The sequence below is a fragment of the Castor canadensis genome, chromosome 5 (assembly GCF_047511655.1).
Source record: "Castor canadensis chromosome 5, mCasCan1.hap1v2, whole genome shotgun sequence".
Classification (NCBI taxonomy): Eukaryota; Metazoa; Chordata; class Mammalia; order Rodentia; family Castoridae; genus Castor; species Castor canadensis.
In genome coordinates this window covers 99,842,083-99,859,745 of record NC_133390.1, presented here as the reverse complement: position 1 = coordinate 99,859,745, position 17,663 = coordinate 99,842,083, and the positions used below count along the sequence as shown (strand labels likewise).

At 38.0% G+C, this 17,663-nt stretch overlaps 1 protein-coding gene across 15 annotated transcripts in view; it reads right to left on the bottom strand.

The window, feature by feature from the left end:
• The window catches only part of Mecom (MDS1 and EVI1 complex locus), a 542,504-nt gene that overhangs the window by 52,433 nt on the left and 472,408 nt on the right, over window positions 1-17,663 (bottom strand). For 12 of the 15 annotated variants that reach the window (XM_020185217.2, XM_074073823.1, XM_074073819.1 and 9 more), the window contains one exon: window positions 4,403-4,537. In XM_020185217.2, the coding sequence (XP_020040806.1) occupies window positions 4,403-4,537 (135 nt within the window). Of the gene's footprint in view, window positions 1-4,402; window positions 4,538-5,721; window positions 7,082-7,158; window positions 7,295-7,346; window positions 8,340-17,663 lie in introns of those variants that run through there. The other 3 variants (XM_020185221.2, XM_074073828.1, XM_020185220.2) reach the window with 3 other exon arrangements.

Genomic DNA, 17,663 nt, shown 5'->3' with positions numbered 1-17,663 from the left:
CTTTCTTAGTCTACTTACTAAATACCAGCTGCCAAGGGTCTGTTTAAAAATGAAAGGACTTATCACCTTGTGTAAATGACAAGATTAATAATGCCTTGCGTTTCTGAGAACTTTATTTCACTTGAAGACCATGTTAGGGCAAGCCAGGAGTTTGAATGAAATTGTGTTCTTTCCTATGAGGAAGAGTACATGTACATATACATATACATATGCATATACATATGCATATACATACATAAACTTTACCCTGAAGCATACACCCAGATCGTACTAATTATCATGAGTGGAAAGGTGATGTTTAAACCTAAAAAGTCAAACTTACATGAATAGTGCCTTAATGACTTCCCGACTCAATATGATTTTGCTGTAAAGAAGCTTCAGAGCAAAACTGCTGTGTACAGATAGCTAGTCCATCAGTACATAAAACTGTGAATATATCCAAAGATAAAAACTGGCATTGTTTGAAGACAATAGGTAGTCTACAGGTAGCCTTGCCTTTGATCTAGGTGAAGGATATAGAAATGGAGGGTTAATAAGGGGTAATCAAAGGATGGGGATACTGGTGAGAGCATGGTAGACCAAACCTAACATCATTTGCTACTTGTCAAAGTAAGACTTCAACAGGCAGGATATCAAAATATCCAGATTTTTTAAAACCCCAATAAATCAATTAGATGTTTGGACTATTTGACTTTAAATACATGGGTGCTTCCAGATGTAAATGAAATCTCTGCTCAATAACTGATACACTGTTTTCATGAGCCCTCTGTGTATTTGGTCCCTTGAGGACCTAGTCTGGAAGAGATGTCCTATTCAACTCTCAGCTTTTGCTCCTTCCCTGCCCTGCTCTACTATTCAGTGCCAATTTTTGCTCTTGAAAGCAACCAAGGACAATTTCAGATTGGTAAAATGTAAAAGTACTTAAGCATCGAGTGTCTCGGTAAAAATTTCCAGCTAAACGCTATGCCACAGCAGTAGGGCTATGTAGCATTGTACAGAAACTTTAAGTAATAAGTGAAAAAATAATTAGGACATTAAATATCAAGAGCCTTGGGTATTTTTGATGGTATGACTTGAGTGTAACTGTGGTCTCAATTTACTAGTGTCTTTGGTGTGGCCTTCTTTTATAAAGATAAATTACTGTAGTTAATACAGCATTTTCAGGGTGGAGGATAAGAATATCAGTCAGAAGCTATAGCTACTTAAAAATTATGGTTCAGCAGCAAAGCTAGTGTTTTCAAATTTTCTATCTCCAAAAACCTCACCACAATAATTCTGAAAATGTGAAACAAAAGAGACATCTAAAATCATAAAACTCGAGTCTTTCTAGGCAGCACTGTCAAGAAAGAAAGCTTCCAGAAAGTTCATTCCAGTCTAAAAAAAATCTCAAGTAAAATAACTCACAAAAATCTATTGGAAAGTTTAAACCAAGGAAAATCACCTCAAATAAAACACTTGTAGAAAGGTACTAGGAAAAATGTTAATTGAATGGCCTTTGTTTTTATTTTTATGATATAAAACAGATTACATCCTTTATCAACTTTACTTAAAAACCAAAATTCACACTGTTTCTAAAGAACTGCCTCACCCTCGAACAATTCAAATGTGGGTTTTATCCAGCATATATGTTTTGACAGTCTCACTAATTACTGTTTCATCATTTTAGCACACATATTTATTTTCTGTTATAGATCTCCTCCACATCCTCCATACCATTATAAAACTGACACAAATTCATTAAATTTGATCTTCCACAATAGAATTTTTAAAAACATGTGTCTTCACAAAAATAAGCTATGATTAGTTTTTATAGTGTTGTTTTGGCCTGAGGAATCTCTTTTCCTTCTTCGTTAGATGACCCAGTCATGCCATGACTAGATTACAGTTGAATGATTCATCTGAAATTCTTCCTTTTTAGAGTCCAGGACTTACACCTGTCATTTTATTAACATTGTTTTTGTAGACTTGAAATCCTTCTAATAATCAAAAAGGAACTTTTTTTTTTACAATTTCTTGTAGAATGCTACATTTGCTTCTGTGTTGTACAAGTGAATTGATATCATTAGTGTTTAATAATTATCCTGATCCAGGGTCTCTCTCAATATCTGGATATTAAATAATATCTCACACAACAGGAATGTTTATTATGTGATGAGTTGCACTTATTCACCATTTGGCAGCTTCTATTCTGCATGGAACAGAGCAAAAATACAGACCTAAAGAATCTCTTTGGTCAGCTTTTTTATCATTGTACCTAGTCCAACATTCACATTTCAAAGCTGTATAAAATTGCTAGTCTTACTTGGTTTTTAAGAAAATGCATATGAGCTTATAAATGAATATGCTTATAATACATACAGACACTATTTGGGTGTCTGTTCTCCTTTGTCTTGTCACTGGGCTAAGTGACAAGATTGCATTCGTACCTACCTATCACATAGTCTGACGTTTACCTCTGGCTTTCCTCTCTTGTTTATGGTTGAACATACTTGACCATGGAATATCAATTTCACAATTATATTATTTAATATACACTATGTTACCATCTTATTTCTGTCAACATAATGCCAGTTTAAAATGAGAACTTAAAGAAATAAGTGAGTATCTAATATTGACCTTTTATGTCTTTCCTGATTAACTATTTTCCCTGGCTTTTCAGTTAAAATTAGTAAACATGCTATTCATTAAGCTATGAAATGAGCACAATGTCTTTTGAAAACAATGTCTTTCACAAAGCATACTTTTAAGGTGATTATGGTACAATTAAAAATGCCTACTCTAATGAACAACCAAATTCACAGGAATGGCAAAATAGTTCCCCATTTTAATGCAATGGGGAAAATATTTATTAAAAGACATTAGACACATAAACGTTACATTAAAAAAATGGCTGTCAGAGGGCTGGCCTTGGTTACTAGTCCCATTCTTAAATCATCTTTTCCCTGATTCTACTGCAGTTTTATACTACTAAGGAAGTGCTCCTATTGTCAGTGAATATGAATAACAAATAATTATTATGATATAACTATATTATTTCATCTTAAAGGTGTCTTTCAAGATTCTTCTGTTCTTTCTTTAGAAAATATAACATGAGCAATTTACTCACTTACAACAGCTATCTATTTACCATACCTACAAGGAGTGGACCCTCAAGAAATGTCTGTTGCTGGTGGTGACAGTAACTCAGATGACAGTCTTGGGATATTTTCTGCTCACAATCAATAGCTAATTTAATATGTTTTCCTTTGTCAATAATGCCTCTTGTTTTCTTATAGCAAGGGGGAAACTGATTGGCTTATTATTTTTGATATATGTTGAAGATTTAAAAATGACTCCCATTTAAACCTAATTTTACAATTTACTACCTCTAATATACTTTGGCCAGTAAAATTATCTGGCAGCTGGTAAAATGCCAAAGAATAATCTCCTAACGATGATTGAAAGAGTCTTAGACCATATGATGCTAGTTTTATTTAACAGCTTTCAATTGGAAACATCTAATTTAAACTTTTCTTTTTCTTGGTAGTGATTTCATAGTAGATTTGCCAAGCTACCATTTCAATATGGTATTGGAAACATATTTAATTTAAGTAACCACCAGATTAAAAGAAATAAATTATTATAACATAATTAAATCCTAACCCAGTGATGTTTATAAAACAAAAATTAACAAACTGAACTTCTAGTTAGTTTATGTATTATCACACTGAGCTATAAGATTCATAATCTAATTTTATTAAGTGAAAAATATGTTTCATGATATTGTCATGATCTTTATTTCATAGTTACTGTTATTAAAGTCAAGCTTACTACATGACCCTCCATAATGTCACAAAGCAATTTCCAGCAATGATATTTTTAAACTTTTTACAGCTACAAAAAAGAATATTTTGATTATTTTAAAAATAAAAATTCTCATTTGTAATTAGCTAAATCAATACAAAATGCATAATCAGATAAGTATGCATGGATATGATATGTATCTATCTACCTACTATTTCAAATAAAATTATATAACATTTCAAATATATCACCTCTAATTTCTGCATAAAACACAGTGTTCTTGATTAACTCAATATTTCTATGAATGTAACTACTATAATGGTAAATAAAAAATGTAAACACTAGACAAAAAATACATACTTGATTTTTAAGTTATTCGGTTACACTAAGAAAATGAGCATTTATGAGGATAGTAGGATAACTATCCAAAGAAAGTAGCACTGAAAGAAATAGTACTAAAAATGATTTCATTCTTCATCTTATATTTGTGCATTACCTTTTACCATGTCAACAAACAGGCCATAAGGGTCCTACTGTAGTTCCCTATTATTTTTATTCTTCAGGCTTCACTGATACTTTAGTATTCTCGAAGAAAGACAAGAAAATCTTTACAACATACCTGATCATTTATCTGGCATGCAACGAGGTTGTGCTGATCATAACAGCCAGCGAACCTGATGTACTTGAGCCAGCTTCCTACATCTGGTTGACTGGCATCTATGCAGAACTTCACATTGCAAAACTCATCCAAGATCTGGAAGGAAGAAGATGAGAACAATCAATCGCCATATAGGTCCATTCATGAAGGTGATTAGTTGCTTGAAAATATTTCATTTAAATGTATTCTTTCTCTTAATCCTTAAGAGAAAGTCAGACAGCATGCATATTTAAAAAGGAGGAATAGCAATAAGTTATGTTGGAAATGATAGTGTGAGTTTTTTAAATAAAACAATTGTTACTTATTACAAACACTGATTCCAAAACATGCTTGTTTCCTTACTACGCAAGAATAAATACTACAGACTTTATTTTACCCAATGCATTTTTACAAAAATAATATTGAACAGCACATATTAACATAATATTTCTAAACTAAACGTTCAATACTTGGGTTTGGATAACTAAACAGTCAATATTTTAGCTTTAAAGAGTCTTTTCATGGAGGTGTGTATTTTCACATTTTAATTCAATTAAAAACTATAAATATTATTAAATTCCTTCTTCTAGTTAGTATTTCATCACCATGAAGCAATTAAATCACACTCTTAGTTGAAGGAGATATTAATATTTGTCTCATAGATGTGTCTGACCAGACTAAAAAAAAAAAAGAAATGAATGAAAACAAGCAATAGGTAAATACTCATGCAAAGTATGCCAACCTAAGGTCTTAGTTAGCACATGTCAATGAATGTTTTAATGTATGTCCAGCATGCAAAATGACAAAAACTGGCTTGTGAACAAGTACAAAATATGCAAGAATATGGCTTATGTATCTGGTTGTATATTGCTATTTTTCATGAGACTTTGCATTCGTCCTGTACCAAATATTAATATTACTTAGGACATATGGAAAACCTCTGTTATTAAGGTTTTACATACTCAAAACAAGCTACTCTAATTCACTAACAGCAGTAACTTCTTAAACATCAGTATTAGAAGCTGCAGAGTTGTTGACCTGATGGTGCATAACATAAGGAGAGCCTGGGAGAGGCTGGTAATGTTCTGTCAATCAGTAATGCCAACTTGAGGAAGTTCCCTATCAAAGACTAAATGACATAATCTAGAACAAAAATTAATGAATTAAACGACCCCTCCAGAACTCTTGTGTCTCCTCTACCTACATAAAAGTTCACACTAAACTCCTGAGTATAGGACCAAAAGCAATTTTGCATAGAACTCAGGAAGACACTCAATTGCAGATTCAAGTCATTAACTCACCATAAACTTCAAGAAGAACCCAGTGCTAGTCAAGAGGCACTATGAATAGGCCTTGGCCATGGGGCAATTGAAGGGCAATAAGTAGTGTCAGAATTTTTAAAAGAAAAATAGAAACAGAAGACAGAGATAGTAATTGCTACACACACACATACACACAACAAATCAAAGTCTTCTTTTTTCAAGAATACCTCTTCACACTAACAAGGACAAAATGCCATTTAAACACTTAAATGTTCTTTCTAGCCAGAAGGATGAATTTAACAACTTGCTATTTATAAAATTACAAACTTAAAGATATGTCTTCAACTCTCAAGACTGAATAATTAAAATGGCAATTTGAGATTTCTCCCTTTCCCAGATGTTGAGAAAGCGCACAAATAAAAATGCAATGCACATTTTAAAAACAGTAAAAAATTGGGGCTGCCCTAGACAGCTGTATTCAACTCATTTGTTGTTTGTTTTGTTTCTGATCGGTCTTTTGTTTGTTTGTTTTCTTGACTAGTGGCAGGTCTACTGACACACCAGAGAAATATTTAATAAAGGAAATAGAGTGAAGTCTGTGAAGTGCAACACCAGTTCTATTTCGTATTTGCAGAAAGACGTGGAAAAGTTGTTCATTTCAAAGTTTAGAAGCATCTATCCTCTTAGCTTTCAAACATTTCCTTTTGCAAGGGCAGGGAGTTAAGTATTTACTATACTGCACATAAAATTCTAGGTGTAATTTTATTCAGTGTTAACATTATTGCCACTGCCACTGTCAACAGCGAAGCTAATTTTGTAAAAGATTCATTTCCAAAGAATGTCTCTTTCATAATCTGTTACATGTTATTCAAAGATTTCATCAACATATTAACTTTCTTACTCTCAATATTCTTGCCCCAAGACAAAAAGCTCAACTTTCTCCAGAACAGTTCCCCCACCCCCCCTGGGTGAATTATTCACTTTTGATTTGTTAGCAAATCTGCATTCGTCTCCCAAATGTCTTAATCGTCTCGGAAATCTCGAATAAAAAAGAGTAACACCACATCTTCTGTCATTTCACCTAAATACACTCCTGTGTTTGTAAAAGCTGTCAAACTCCAAAAATAGCTTAAAAAAAAAACCACTTTAGGTGGACTTTTAGAGAAAGGCCCTTTCAAAAAAAAAAAAAAAACTACAGCAAAAGGAAGAGGGGGGAAAAAAATCCCCACAATGTAGCCAAAGGGTCCGAATGTGACTTTCTCGCTAAGCAGCACACGATGTTGGACAGCCAAGCTGTTCCCTGGCAAGGTGGAACTCGGCCGAAAGCCGCTCCAAAGTCGCGTGGCCGGTGCCAGGAATTCAGATTTTGGCAACCCCACCTTCTGTGTCCCCGATACCGACCGGCAGACCCACGGAGGGAGGGGAAGGAGGAAAGGAGAGCTAGGAGAAGAGGCAGTCAGCGACAGAGCGACCCACCGAAGGCTGGCGACCTGCCCCAGACGCGTCCGCACCGCAGGGTTGCGCAGGAGGAACAAGGAAATCGCGGGACGCAGCGAGCGCTGGGCGCGAGCGCAGCAGGGACAGGAGCGCGGTGCCCGGCGGGCCCCAATGACAAACGTGCGCATCGCCAACACTTTTTTTTTTTTTTAAGTGAGTTCGCTTACCTTAGGATTTCTATGGCCTCAACTCAGCAATAAAAAGCAATCACAGAAGAATTAAAATAAAATAATGATCAGCAGCCCCCAGCACTCCTGAACGAAAATCCTTTCAAACGATCCCCAGCAACATTTGGAGATATTACAAAAAAAAAAAAAAAAAAGTCTCGCGTCTCGATTTCCAAATGGGTCTCTGATAACTTTGTCCGTCTCTAGGCTCTGCTCGCCGGGACCACGCGTTTCAGATTTATTGTCCGCCAACAGTGTATTTTAAGACCAGAAATGAAGTCTTCTCTCCTCTGAGTGACCCGGGTTTGGTGTGTTTTGGCCTCCCTCCCCCCCCCCTTCCTAAATGAGCTAGCTCGGAGCTATTCCTTCTGGTTCACATAACCTCCCTCTTTTCTCACTTTCTCTTACTCTTATCAGCCCGATGTGTAATGAAAGTTATCTGAAACCCACTAAAACTTCTTCCACTTCTCTCAGTTCCAAGGGGGAGACGCGCAGGAGGAGGGGAGTTGGCGAAGGTGGGGGGCCCGGGAGGCGCAGGGAGCCCTAGCCCCCTTCTGATCCTGAGCTGCGCCTTCCCCGGTCCTAGACCCTCACAGGGTAGTCCCTTTTGGCAACTCCAAGCTCAGCTGTCGGCCGGGTTTCTATTTCATGAACTGTCTCTTTAAAGAAGATCTGCTCGGCCATCCAGAAAGAACCCGGGGCGCGGGAGAAAGGCAGCTATCTCTACTCTCTCAGTAAATTTTTAAAGTGACAGCAGCCTCCTCAGGCGGGAGAGGTCACAAAAAGGTCGCCAAGACCCTAGTCCTATAGGGACAGACTGATTACGGATGCACCATCCCCCTTAAACATGTAGATTTCTCCGGATAAACAACCAATGGGGAGGTTTCGCCAGGCAGGATTTCTTTCCCCAGGGAAATAGCCTGTGTTTCCAGGTCCTGAAAGCACAAGTAAGCAAGCTCGCGCGCGCGTGTTTGTGTGTGTGTGTGTGTGTGTGTGTGTGTGTGTGTGTGTGTGTGAAAGAGAGAGAGAGAGAGAGAGAGAGAGAGAGAGATGGCTGGGGGATGGAACGGAAGAGATGGGGTAGGTTGGAAAGTGGGGGGGTGAAGGTGTGGGCACCAAGGCTGACTAGGGACTTGGGGGGCGGGGGGAGGGGAGGGCGTTGGAGGGGGCGAGGATGAGGCTTAGGGTAAAGGCGAAATGTGCTCACAAATTCTCTGAAAACAGCAGCCTCCAAAAGTGAAGGTTGACATACATTTCCAGTTTTCTGCTAAGCATCTTTTAAAATAAATTTTAATTGAAATTTGTACTCCAATGTATGCCCTCCATTCTTAGAGTTAAGTCAGCAGAAAGGTGTGGCAAATTATCAAACCATATTTTTCTTAGAACACAATTTAAAATCTGAAACATTATTTGCATACAGTCCTCCCAAATAGGGGATTAGGGATTTAAGGAGACTGACAACTGTCTGGTGAGTTTTTACCACTTTCTTTGATACATTCATTAAAACACCAAGAACGCCCAAAAGTGGAATTAAGCATTTTGACAGCTGAGATTGTTTTAAAACTTTTAACATCATAAACGCTGCTTGTAGCGATCAGTATTATACTATGTTTAAAAAGTTCGCAACACATATTTGGTCAATTTATAATCAACACAATGCCGAGACGACACTGGAAGGAAGACTACGGGGAATAAATGACCAAATAATGGACAACCTTGGAAGAACTTAGTTAAACCCACCAGTTAAATGGATATAAATCTTTTTATCAGAAAACTCCATTCATAAAAGCAAATGGACAAAATCCAACTTCTTTGCAGCTCAACAATGCACAGTCAAGCAAGTCTGGGGGCATTTGGCTGATGGGAGGTGGAGAGAGCCAGAGGGGCCAGGGAGTGCGCGCGCTAAACTTTATCTGCAGTGGGGACCCACGAGTGCCCCCACTTTTTGTTTTCTCCCCGTCCAAGTAAACGAATAAAATGCTGATTGAAAAACAAAAATAGTAACAAAGGGGAAGAATGTGAGGGAGAGAAAATGACAAGAGTTGGTGACTAATTCGTTTCGGTGGCTTGTTATCTATGACATTGAACTGTTATTTCAGATAATGGCCATTGTTTGAGGGAAAATCGCACAGCAGTGGTAGGTAGCACAGGAAAAATCCTTTGTAAATAACCTAAAACCCGGTCAGATATTCCCATAGAGTTTGGCGCTTGAGAACCTTTAAGAGCCTTGGGTTTGCTGCATTGATTTCCTGCCCTTCCTCAACTTGCCCATTGTCGTGGCTTTTTTTTTTTTTTAATTTAGCTATAAATTGGACCGGCTCGAGCTATGAGCTGTTCTATTTTCTTCCTGTCAGGATGAGGGATTTGTTTTATGATGCATTGTGTATTAAATACAAGTAATCTGGGGAACCGATTGCTTCAGACAGTGCGGCCTGATGAGGGGGTCTGAGAGCTCAGCGCCTAGACCCCTGCCTGACCACCCTGCCACCCCGCCGCGGGCCCTGCATCCCCCACCTCCTTGCCCTTTACAAAGCTGCTTTACAAAGGAAGAAACGTGCCGGAGAGAAAAAGGCCTTGTGGAATCAGTGGCAGGTCCTGACTAAATTAGGAGTTCGTGGAAAGGGCCTCAGTTTTTCCCTTATATTAGGTTTGGGTGGGGGAGGCGGGGCGACTTGCAAGGTCTGGATCCTTGCAGGTACGACAGGCGTCCGGTAGATGGCGCTGTGTCCCGAAATAAAGCTTGGCGCCTGCGGCTCCAGCCACCCAGGTGAACCCGCCCGGCGCCCGCCACCGGGTCTCGCCCTCCGCCACCCAGCGGCCCCGCGCCGTCCCCAGCCGCACATCGCGACGCCCGCGCACTGCAGCCCAGGCCCGCGACACTGGCCTCCGCTGGGGCTCTTTCACGTTTGACACTCTCTTCTCCAAACATAGCCAAACGAGTTCACGCTTCCTCTATGAGACCTTGCAAGATTTCGCGAAAGAGATGAAGGTTTCATTAACCATCATCATTAGTTTTTTAATATCATTATTGTCGCCATTATCAGTCATGTCCACTGGATAAACTGAGGACTAAAGGAAATCGTAAGGATCTTGGCAAAGAAGGTTGACAAATCTCTTTCTTTCGCTCCCCTCTGTTCTCCCTGCCCTCCTCCCCTTCCTCTCCCTTTTCCTCTGTCTCTCCCCCTCTCCCTCCATTCCGGTCTCCCCCTCTCTCCCTCCCTCCTTCTCTCCTTCCGTTCCCCTGCCCGTCTGGCCCCTCACTCCTTTTTCTCCGTTAGTTATATAACAGTAACTTCAAGTAAAGGCAGTCATCCCACTTTTTCTCAACTTGAGTTTAACGAAAGAGTCCTGAAAACCCACAGTAGCTAGAGGGGCACTTTTCCTCCTGCAAGGAGCCTCTTCCTCTTCAGATAAAAATGCTTTAGAAGATCTGAGCCACCTCCCCCATCAGGAGTGAAACCCAGTGAGACAAGGGCAAGGTTTTTGTAAGGTTCTGCTTACTTTTCTTGAATTAGCTTGCTTTCCTTGAGGAGGTTTCTAAAACAATAAATAAATAAATACAAGAAGCCAAATACCACCACCAATTCCCTTTATTCCTTGGGATTTCTGGTGAAATCTGTTTGCAGTAGTTCCCAGTTACAAATTAATCTGCAAAAGCGGCTGTCTGCTCAGCAGTAATCAGGAACACGCGTGTACTGTGGTGTTTAGCACTGCCCTTGAAATGGGCTGTTAAAAATAATGGTTTCACTATAATCTCAAACCGGCTTTAATTTGCAAACATGTATCAGGACAGATGATCTAAATATTAAGAGGATGGAATGGCAGAACAAACTATAACAAATGTATAGCTTTGGGTAAAGCAGAAAGTAGAATGTTTCATCACAAATGAGGTTTTCTTTTTTCGGAATCATATTTTTTAAAAACTTTTTTTTTTCCAGGAGGAATTACAGTTCTTTTATTGCCCTGTTAATTGTTGTTTACTGAGCAAAAGGCTTTGGAAAATATGAGGTTTGAGTGTGAGCTGATAGATTTTTCTGGGAGTTGTAAAGATCCCCCTTTGGTTGACAGCAGGCCTTGGGTGGGAGAGGTTAATGTGTTTTCTTCCTGGTTTGAAAAGGGCATAAACCCTCCTCAGGCCCCTTCCTTTCTCCCCCAGCTGTGTGGATTGCAGAATATTTAAAAAGCCCAAAGATTTCCACTGGCCTGCCTTCATTGTGTAACTGTTTATTTAAAATAAGTCAATATATTAGTTAAAGCAGTGAGAAGTTAGTGCTCCTTATTCAAGTGATTCCCACAAGACTGTAAACTGATGCCTCTTTTAAGCCTTAAACATCATGGTCGTCCCAGAAGTAAAAGTTCTGCTAATGGAGACCCTATGGGCATGGTACATTCCAGCACATCATTAAAGGAAAGAAAAGCAGTCCAGCCAAAGCCAGATGAAATGACTGCACTGTCCACTTTTAATAGGCTTCCTGTGGACAAAAAGCACTGTAACACTCTGCAGAGGACAATATTTAAAAACAAGACAACTGGCTGGCAGTTTTCAATACCATAAAGTTAATAAAGTATGTTCCCATTCACCCTGGCATTATGCTTTTAGTTTATAGAGGAAGGCACTTTATAACCTCAGCCTAAGTAGAGTTCCCTTCATTCTGCAGCTTTGCATTTCTTGAGGTGGCTAAATATACACTGAACTCCAAGCCTGACGTTTTTGTTTCAACACTGCTTCTTTTTTTTGTTTTGTAGCTTTTCAAGAACATACAAGTGCATTTTTGCATTTGTCAAATGCAGTTTCATTCACAGACATCCTGTTAAATCCTGTTTCATACACTTTATGTCAAGAAGCATGAAATAATCTGAGAAATTGACATTTGGCTGAACAATAACTGCTTGCTAATTAAATTAGCTTGGTGTATAGATATTGATATGTGTTTAAAAAGAAAATCAATGCTTCCTTCTCCATGTCAGAAAAGGATTTTGTAAAAACCTTACATACCCTAACTGAAACAAAGATAAGGAAAAAAAATGCAAGCATGTCCTTAGAACGAAAAACACTTCCCATTGATTCCTACATAAATATTTCTCCTAATTTCTCTCCCCACTTACTACTACAAATACTCTATTCACCCATAATTTCTCCTCTTAAGTCTTCTTACTTGACAGAGAAACCTTGTAATGAAACATGAGATTTAGCCATGGAAACTAGATCAGAAAGGCATGCTATCAAAGATAATATTCTGTTTAATTTTAATCATTTGTATTGCTCAATCAGGGAAGTCTTCCACAAGCTAGACTCCATAAACTTGAATGTGAATTCTGTGAGGGTGGAACAGGCAGACCTGCAAAGTGTCCAACCTGATACAAGCTCACAACAAAAAAAACTCTGACTGTCCATAGCTGCGACATATCACCATTGATCTGGAGAGAGATAGCTGGTCACTCTTGATGGACTCTGCCTTTCATCCTTTTTTTAAAAATTTATTTTTAAAAAAATCTATGGGATGGGGTTCTGTTACAAAAGAAAAGAGGACATTAAAGGTAAAAATGATGTAAATAAAAAATTTCCCTTGGTCTGGAAATGGGCCCAACTGAAAGCATGTTAATCTCCACCTCAGTAATTTGGTTCTCCAGGAGAAGACAGAAGCCCTGCTGCTGTGTCCTGCACCTCATAAATCACATCTTTATGTGGACAAGGTCAGGGCACCTAACAGCTCAGACATGGGCCTTTGCAGTGGCTCGAGGATTCAGGCATGTTTACCCTCCTGCTTGGCTCTCTGAGGAGTAGTCCAGCACGCTTCTAATTACTTTTGATTATTTTCATTTGCTGGGGTCAGTCTGGCTTGCCTGGACTGCTGGAGGGTTGATTTCCTACAAATCTTGATGTCTTTGTGGGACGGCACTGTGTGCGTTCAGAATTAGCACCCTGTTATTGTCCCTGCAGCATGGGACATGGGATCCTTCTTAATAGACACCATGATACAACAGTTTCCCCCGTGAAACATTACCTACTTCCCTCTGATTAATTAACTATATAAGCATAATCACCTATCTGATCTGTTTTGTTTTATTTAAATCGGAAGACTTTTTTTTTAACAGTTGAGCATTTCATAGTACATCAGGCCAGAATAAAAGCAATTTCATCAGAAGGATTTTTAAATATATTTAGTAATGACTAGCAGCTCTTTGGAAACTAAGATGAAATACTTTGCTGAAACAACAGCTCAAGTGAATAAATTATTATTCTTAAAGATTTATTTCCTAAACTCCAACTAAGGCTGCCATATTTAAAATATTTTTTGTTGGTCTATTTTGATGTATTTCAGTACTAAGCTATTACACTGAGTGGTTAAAGCATGGCAACAAAAAATTAATCCGAAGTTTAAATGAAAACCTTGTGATAAAATAACCACCTGAATAAAATACAGTGAAATTTTGGTAGAGAATAACAGGCAAAATATCATTATTTTCCTCTTCCTTATTCTCCCCCACCCAAAGTAGAAGTGTCTAATGCTCTGATGTGTATGCATTGAAAGATACAGTCAAGAAAAAAACGATGAGCAAAATACATTCACAAAAACTGAGAAATAAATATAACAATTCATGCCTCATCATTGATAACACAAATACATTTTTATGTCACCGAGGAAAATGTATTATCTTTTCGCTTGATTGAAGATAATTTGAATTCTGATTGTCATTAATCTCAAAGAGCCAAATCTATTGTTCTTCCTAACTTTAGATCAGAACTAAGATAGTAATGCTTTTGGAATTAACCTCAACTCTGTAAGGATTTGATTTTTCATTATTTTATTAATTTTAATTAATCCAGTCTTTCAAGGCAATGTTTAGCACAGTTTGAAATAACTCCAAGGTCAGCTTCTTCCCTGGAGTTTTAGAAAACACCATTTAAGCGTGCTTTTAGACTCTGAATCTGTGGAAGGCTTGCTTTGCCTCCTGTCTCCACTCCTAGCTGTGTACCTTTGGGTAAGTCACTTAACCTTTGAGTTGGTTTCATGAAAGTTTCATAATATCAGCATAATGTGAATGATGGGAAAATAAATTGGGTAATGTGAGTATGAATTGCTCTGAGTGCGTGGGAACAGGTCAAAATACTGTACATTTTCACAGCATTTGTGTTTATGTAGCGGGCTACAATGACCTTACCTACACGCACAATGAGGAAGGAGTTGGGCCCTTACATTGGGGAATGCCAAACTAGAAGTATTTTCTATCCTCTTTCTTCCATTCCACTGTCAGTTGGCCTAATCCTTACCCTGACCTTGGAAGAGAAGAATTTTAAGAAAAATGTTTTTTTTCTCTCAAGCTGTGCAGTCCTGAAGATGTCTGTCTCTGTCTGGCTCACAGCTGCATTTGTTCTGTCCCACCCACTGTGTCCTGTGCCAATCAGTTACAGGGAGTGTTCTGAGGCACAGAAAGAAGGCCACTAAGATCCCAGAGCCCTATAAATAGGCTAGGAGGGGACACACACTGGTTTTTAGGTCAATATTTATACCAAGGTCAAGAAATGTATGAAAATGTCTTCTTTGGACACTAAGTACCAGGAGGGCAGAAACTGAATCTATCTTTCCTGCACTCGTTGCCCAGAGTCTACGACAATGCCTGACATAAACTAGTATCCAACATTTGTTTGTTTAAAAAAAAAAGTATCCATTCCTTCCTTCATCATCATCCTCACCTACTCTGAATTCCTATCTTGGATGCCTGGTATCTCTATTCTGAATTATTGCAAAGATCCGCTAATAGATCTTCAATCCCCAACTCCACACTGTTAATCTTTCCAACTATTGGAAATTATTTCTCTGCTCAAAATTCTTCAGTGGGTTGCAGATGCCTAACCATTCAGCATAAACTCCTTCCAATTTTTGAGAATTAAGTGATGTACTATGTGTAAGTCACCTAGAGTCATGCATGGAACATAGTACATGCTCAATATAAAATAGCTCTTACTATTGAATCACTAATGTAATTAGTTATAGTTATAATTATTATTACTGTGGCTTATCCTATAATTCACTTTACCCTGGTGTCTCAGATAAAAACATATCTATGCTTCAAAGCCACTTTTATTAAATGCCTACTGTTTCTTACCACCAGGTTTGACCTTTTCCTCCTTCACCACAAATCGTCTCTGCTTCTCTCCTGTTTCATAGACAGATCTGCCTTACCTTACAGGTGTATCTGCAATGGTCTTGTCCCCATCAAGAGCCATTGTCAGACTCACAATGACATCTTCTCATAGTAAGCTAAACTGCTTTTGTACTTCCATGCAAGAGTGAAGTAATTATGGCTAAAAGTAAGAGAAATTATCATATTTGAAATTCAAGGAAATATTGCTATTCAATGTTGTTCCCCTGTGGGAATCAATCAATGCATTGATAGTTCTTTTTTCAGGGATTTATTTAGAGGTAGGAATTTCTTCCATTGTTGTTTTTATATTGCCATATTACCACCCATCCCCATATTCTATTTCTAAGTAATACATTTTCTGTGTGGGGGTTGAATTCAGGGCTTCCCTCTTGCTAACTAGGCAGGCACTCTACCATTTGAGCCATGTCTCCCCCATATTGTAATTCTATACCAGCTCTCTACTCTTTACCTGGGCTCAGCTAGTCCACCACAGCTTGGGCTCCTCCCTTCCCCTTCTCTCCAGTGAGTAGTGATTGGCTTCATCAATCTGTTAAATTCAGCCCTAATGGAGCCCTTGTCATTATAAGCCTGAATTTTTGTGGCATTTTAATGTCAAAAATTATTTTTCCCTAAATAAGAATGTAACAATGTTTTGCTCCACTTAAAATTGAAAGATAAAAGGCAAAAACCAAAACAAGGAAAAATCTTACTAACAAAACTCTTAACACATCCCAATTTGCTCTAATCTCTGGGATTTGACTTCAGATTAATATTTCCAGGCCCTTTCCCCCTTTTTTTCCTCTACACAGACCTTTAGCTCTGGTTAAGAACTAGGAACAGGAGCAGATACATTTGGCCCTTTAACTGGGCCCATGCAAGTCCTTCTTTTCTCTGACCTCTGAGATTCATAGCATTCAGAGCTAATACAACAGCTCAAATTGGTGGAGTAATAGTTCTATTTATCAAGATTTTTACAAAATCTTCCAGCTTTTGTATTTTGAAAGTCTTACTATACATATTATTGAATCCATTCACTATTCAGCCATCATAGTTAGAGCCATTGGGATATTTCTGTTGTCAATCAATCTATTTGGAAACTCTTTGGTGGCAAGAAACATCCTTCACACCAGCATTTTCTAATTGGTGAATTATTAAACAGTATTCCTTGAAGGTGTGTTCTAGAGTCAGCAGAGGTTTAGATAGCTCCCTCTTGGTGCTTCACAATGAGCATCAATGTGGTAAATGCTCTAGGAATAAGACTAAAAGTCAAAGTCCTTTAGTAAAAATCCTATTTGGCTCTTTTAACATCATCAAAGATATTTAAACATACATGAAAGCCTCTTTCCCCTTCTATCAGAACACCTAGGGGGATCAATTTTGGAAACAAATCTTTATGTTATTTTGTGTCTGTTTCAGCAAAACATAATGTTCCCCACATATATTTTCCTATCAACTGACTGACCGAAACTCTTCACCAAAAATGTCAGTACATCGTCATAAATAAATAAGATAGAAATCAAGCTTCAATTTTTTTTATTCTACTAGAAAGCATTTGGAAGGTCTATCAAATTCACAAAGAAAGTGGGTTATTAGTAAACTCTAGCCAATTGATCCTTTCTTGTAAACTGTTGTAATCGTATTTGAGTATGCAGTAGGAGAACCTTGCAAAGGAATGTGTATAATCTCATTTCAAAACCAACTCACTTCTTCCTATTCTCTTCCATTAAAGGTTTTTCTGAAACACAAATTTTAATTTTACCATGAGCATATTTGCACACAATGTTTTATATTATGTAAGCTTTTCTTAATAAGAGTTGGCATTATCTAGAGATATATTTCCCCAGAAGAAAGAAAAGCAGAAAGGCAATCTCCATCTAATAATGCTTGAATTTAACATTTAGGAATTGGCCTTTTTTCTTGGTTTTGATACTGGATTCATGTGCTGTCCCTGCCTATAACTGTCTAACCACTAAACTAAGCGGACATTAAGTCAGAAGGCACACAGAATTACAGGAATTTGATCCTTAGATAAACCAAAAATCTGATGAACTAATGTCATTCCAGATAAATTAATTCATCATCCTGTAGCAGAACATTTCACGGGAGCAACCATACCATCTTTGTAAAGACCACTAATGGGCATGATCAATTTGTGATCTATCGGAAGTG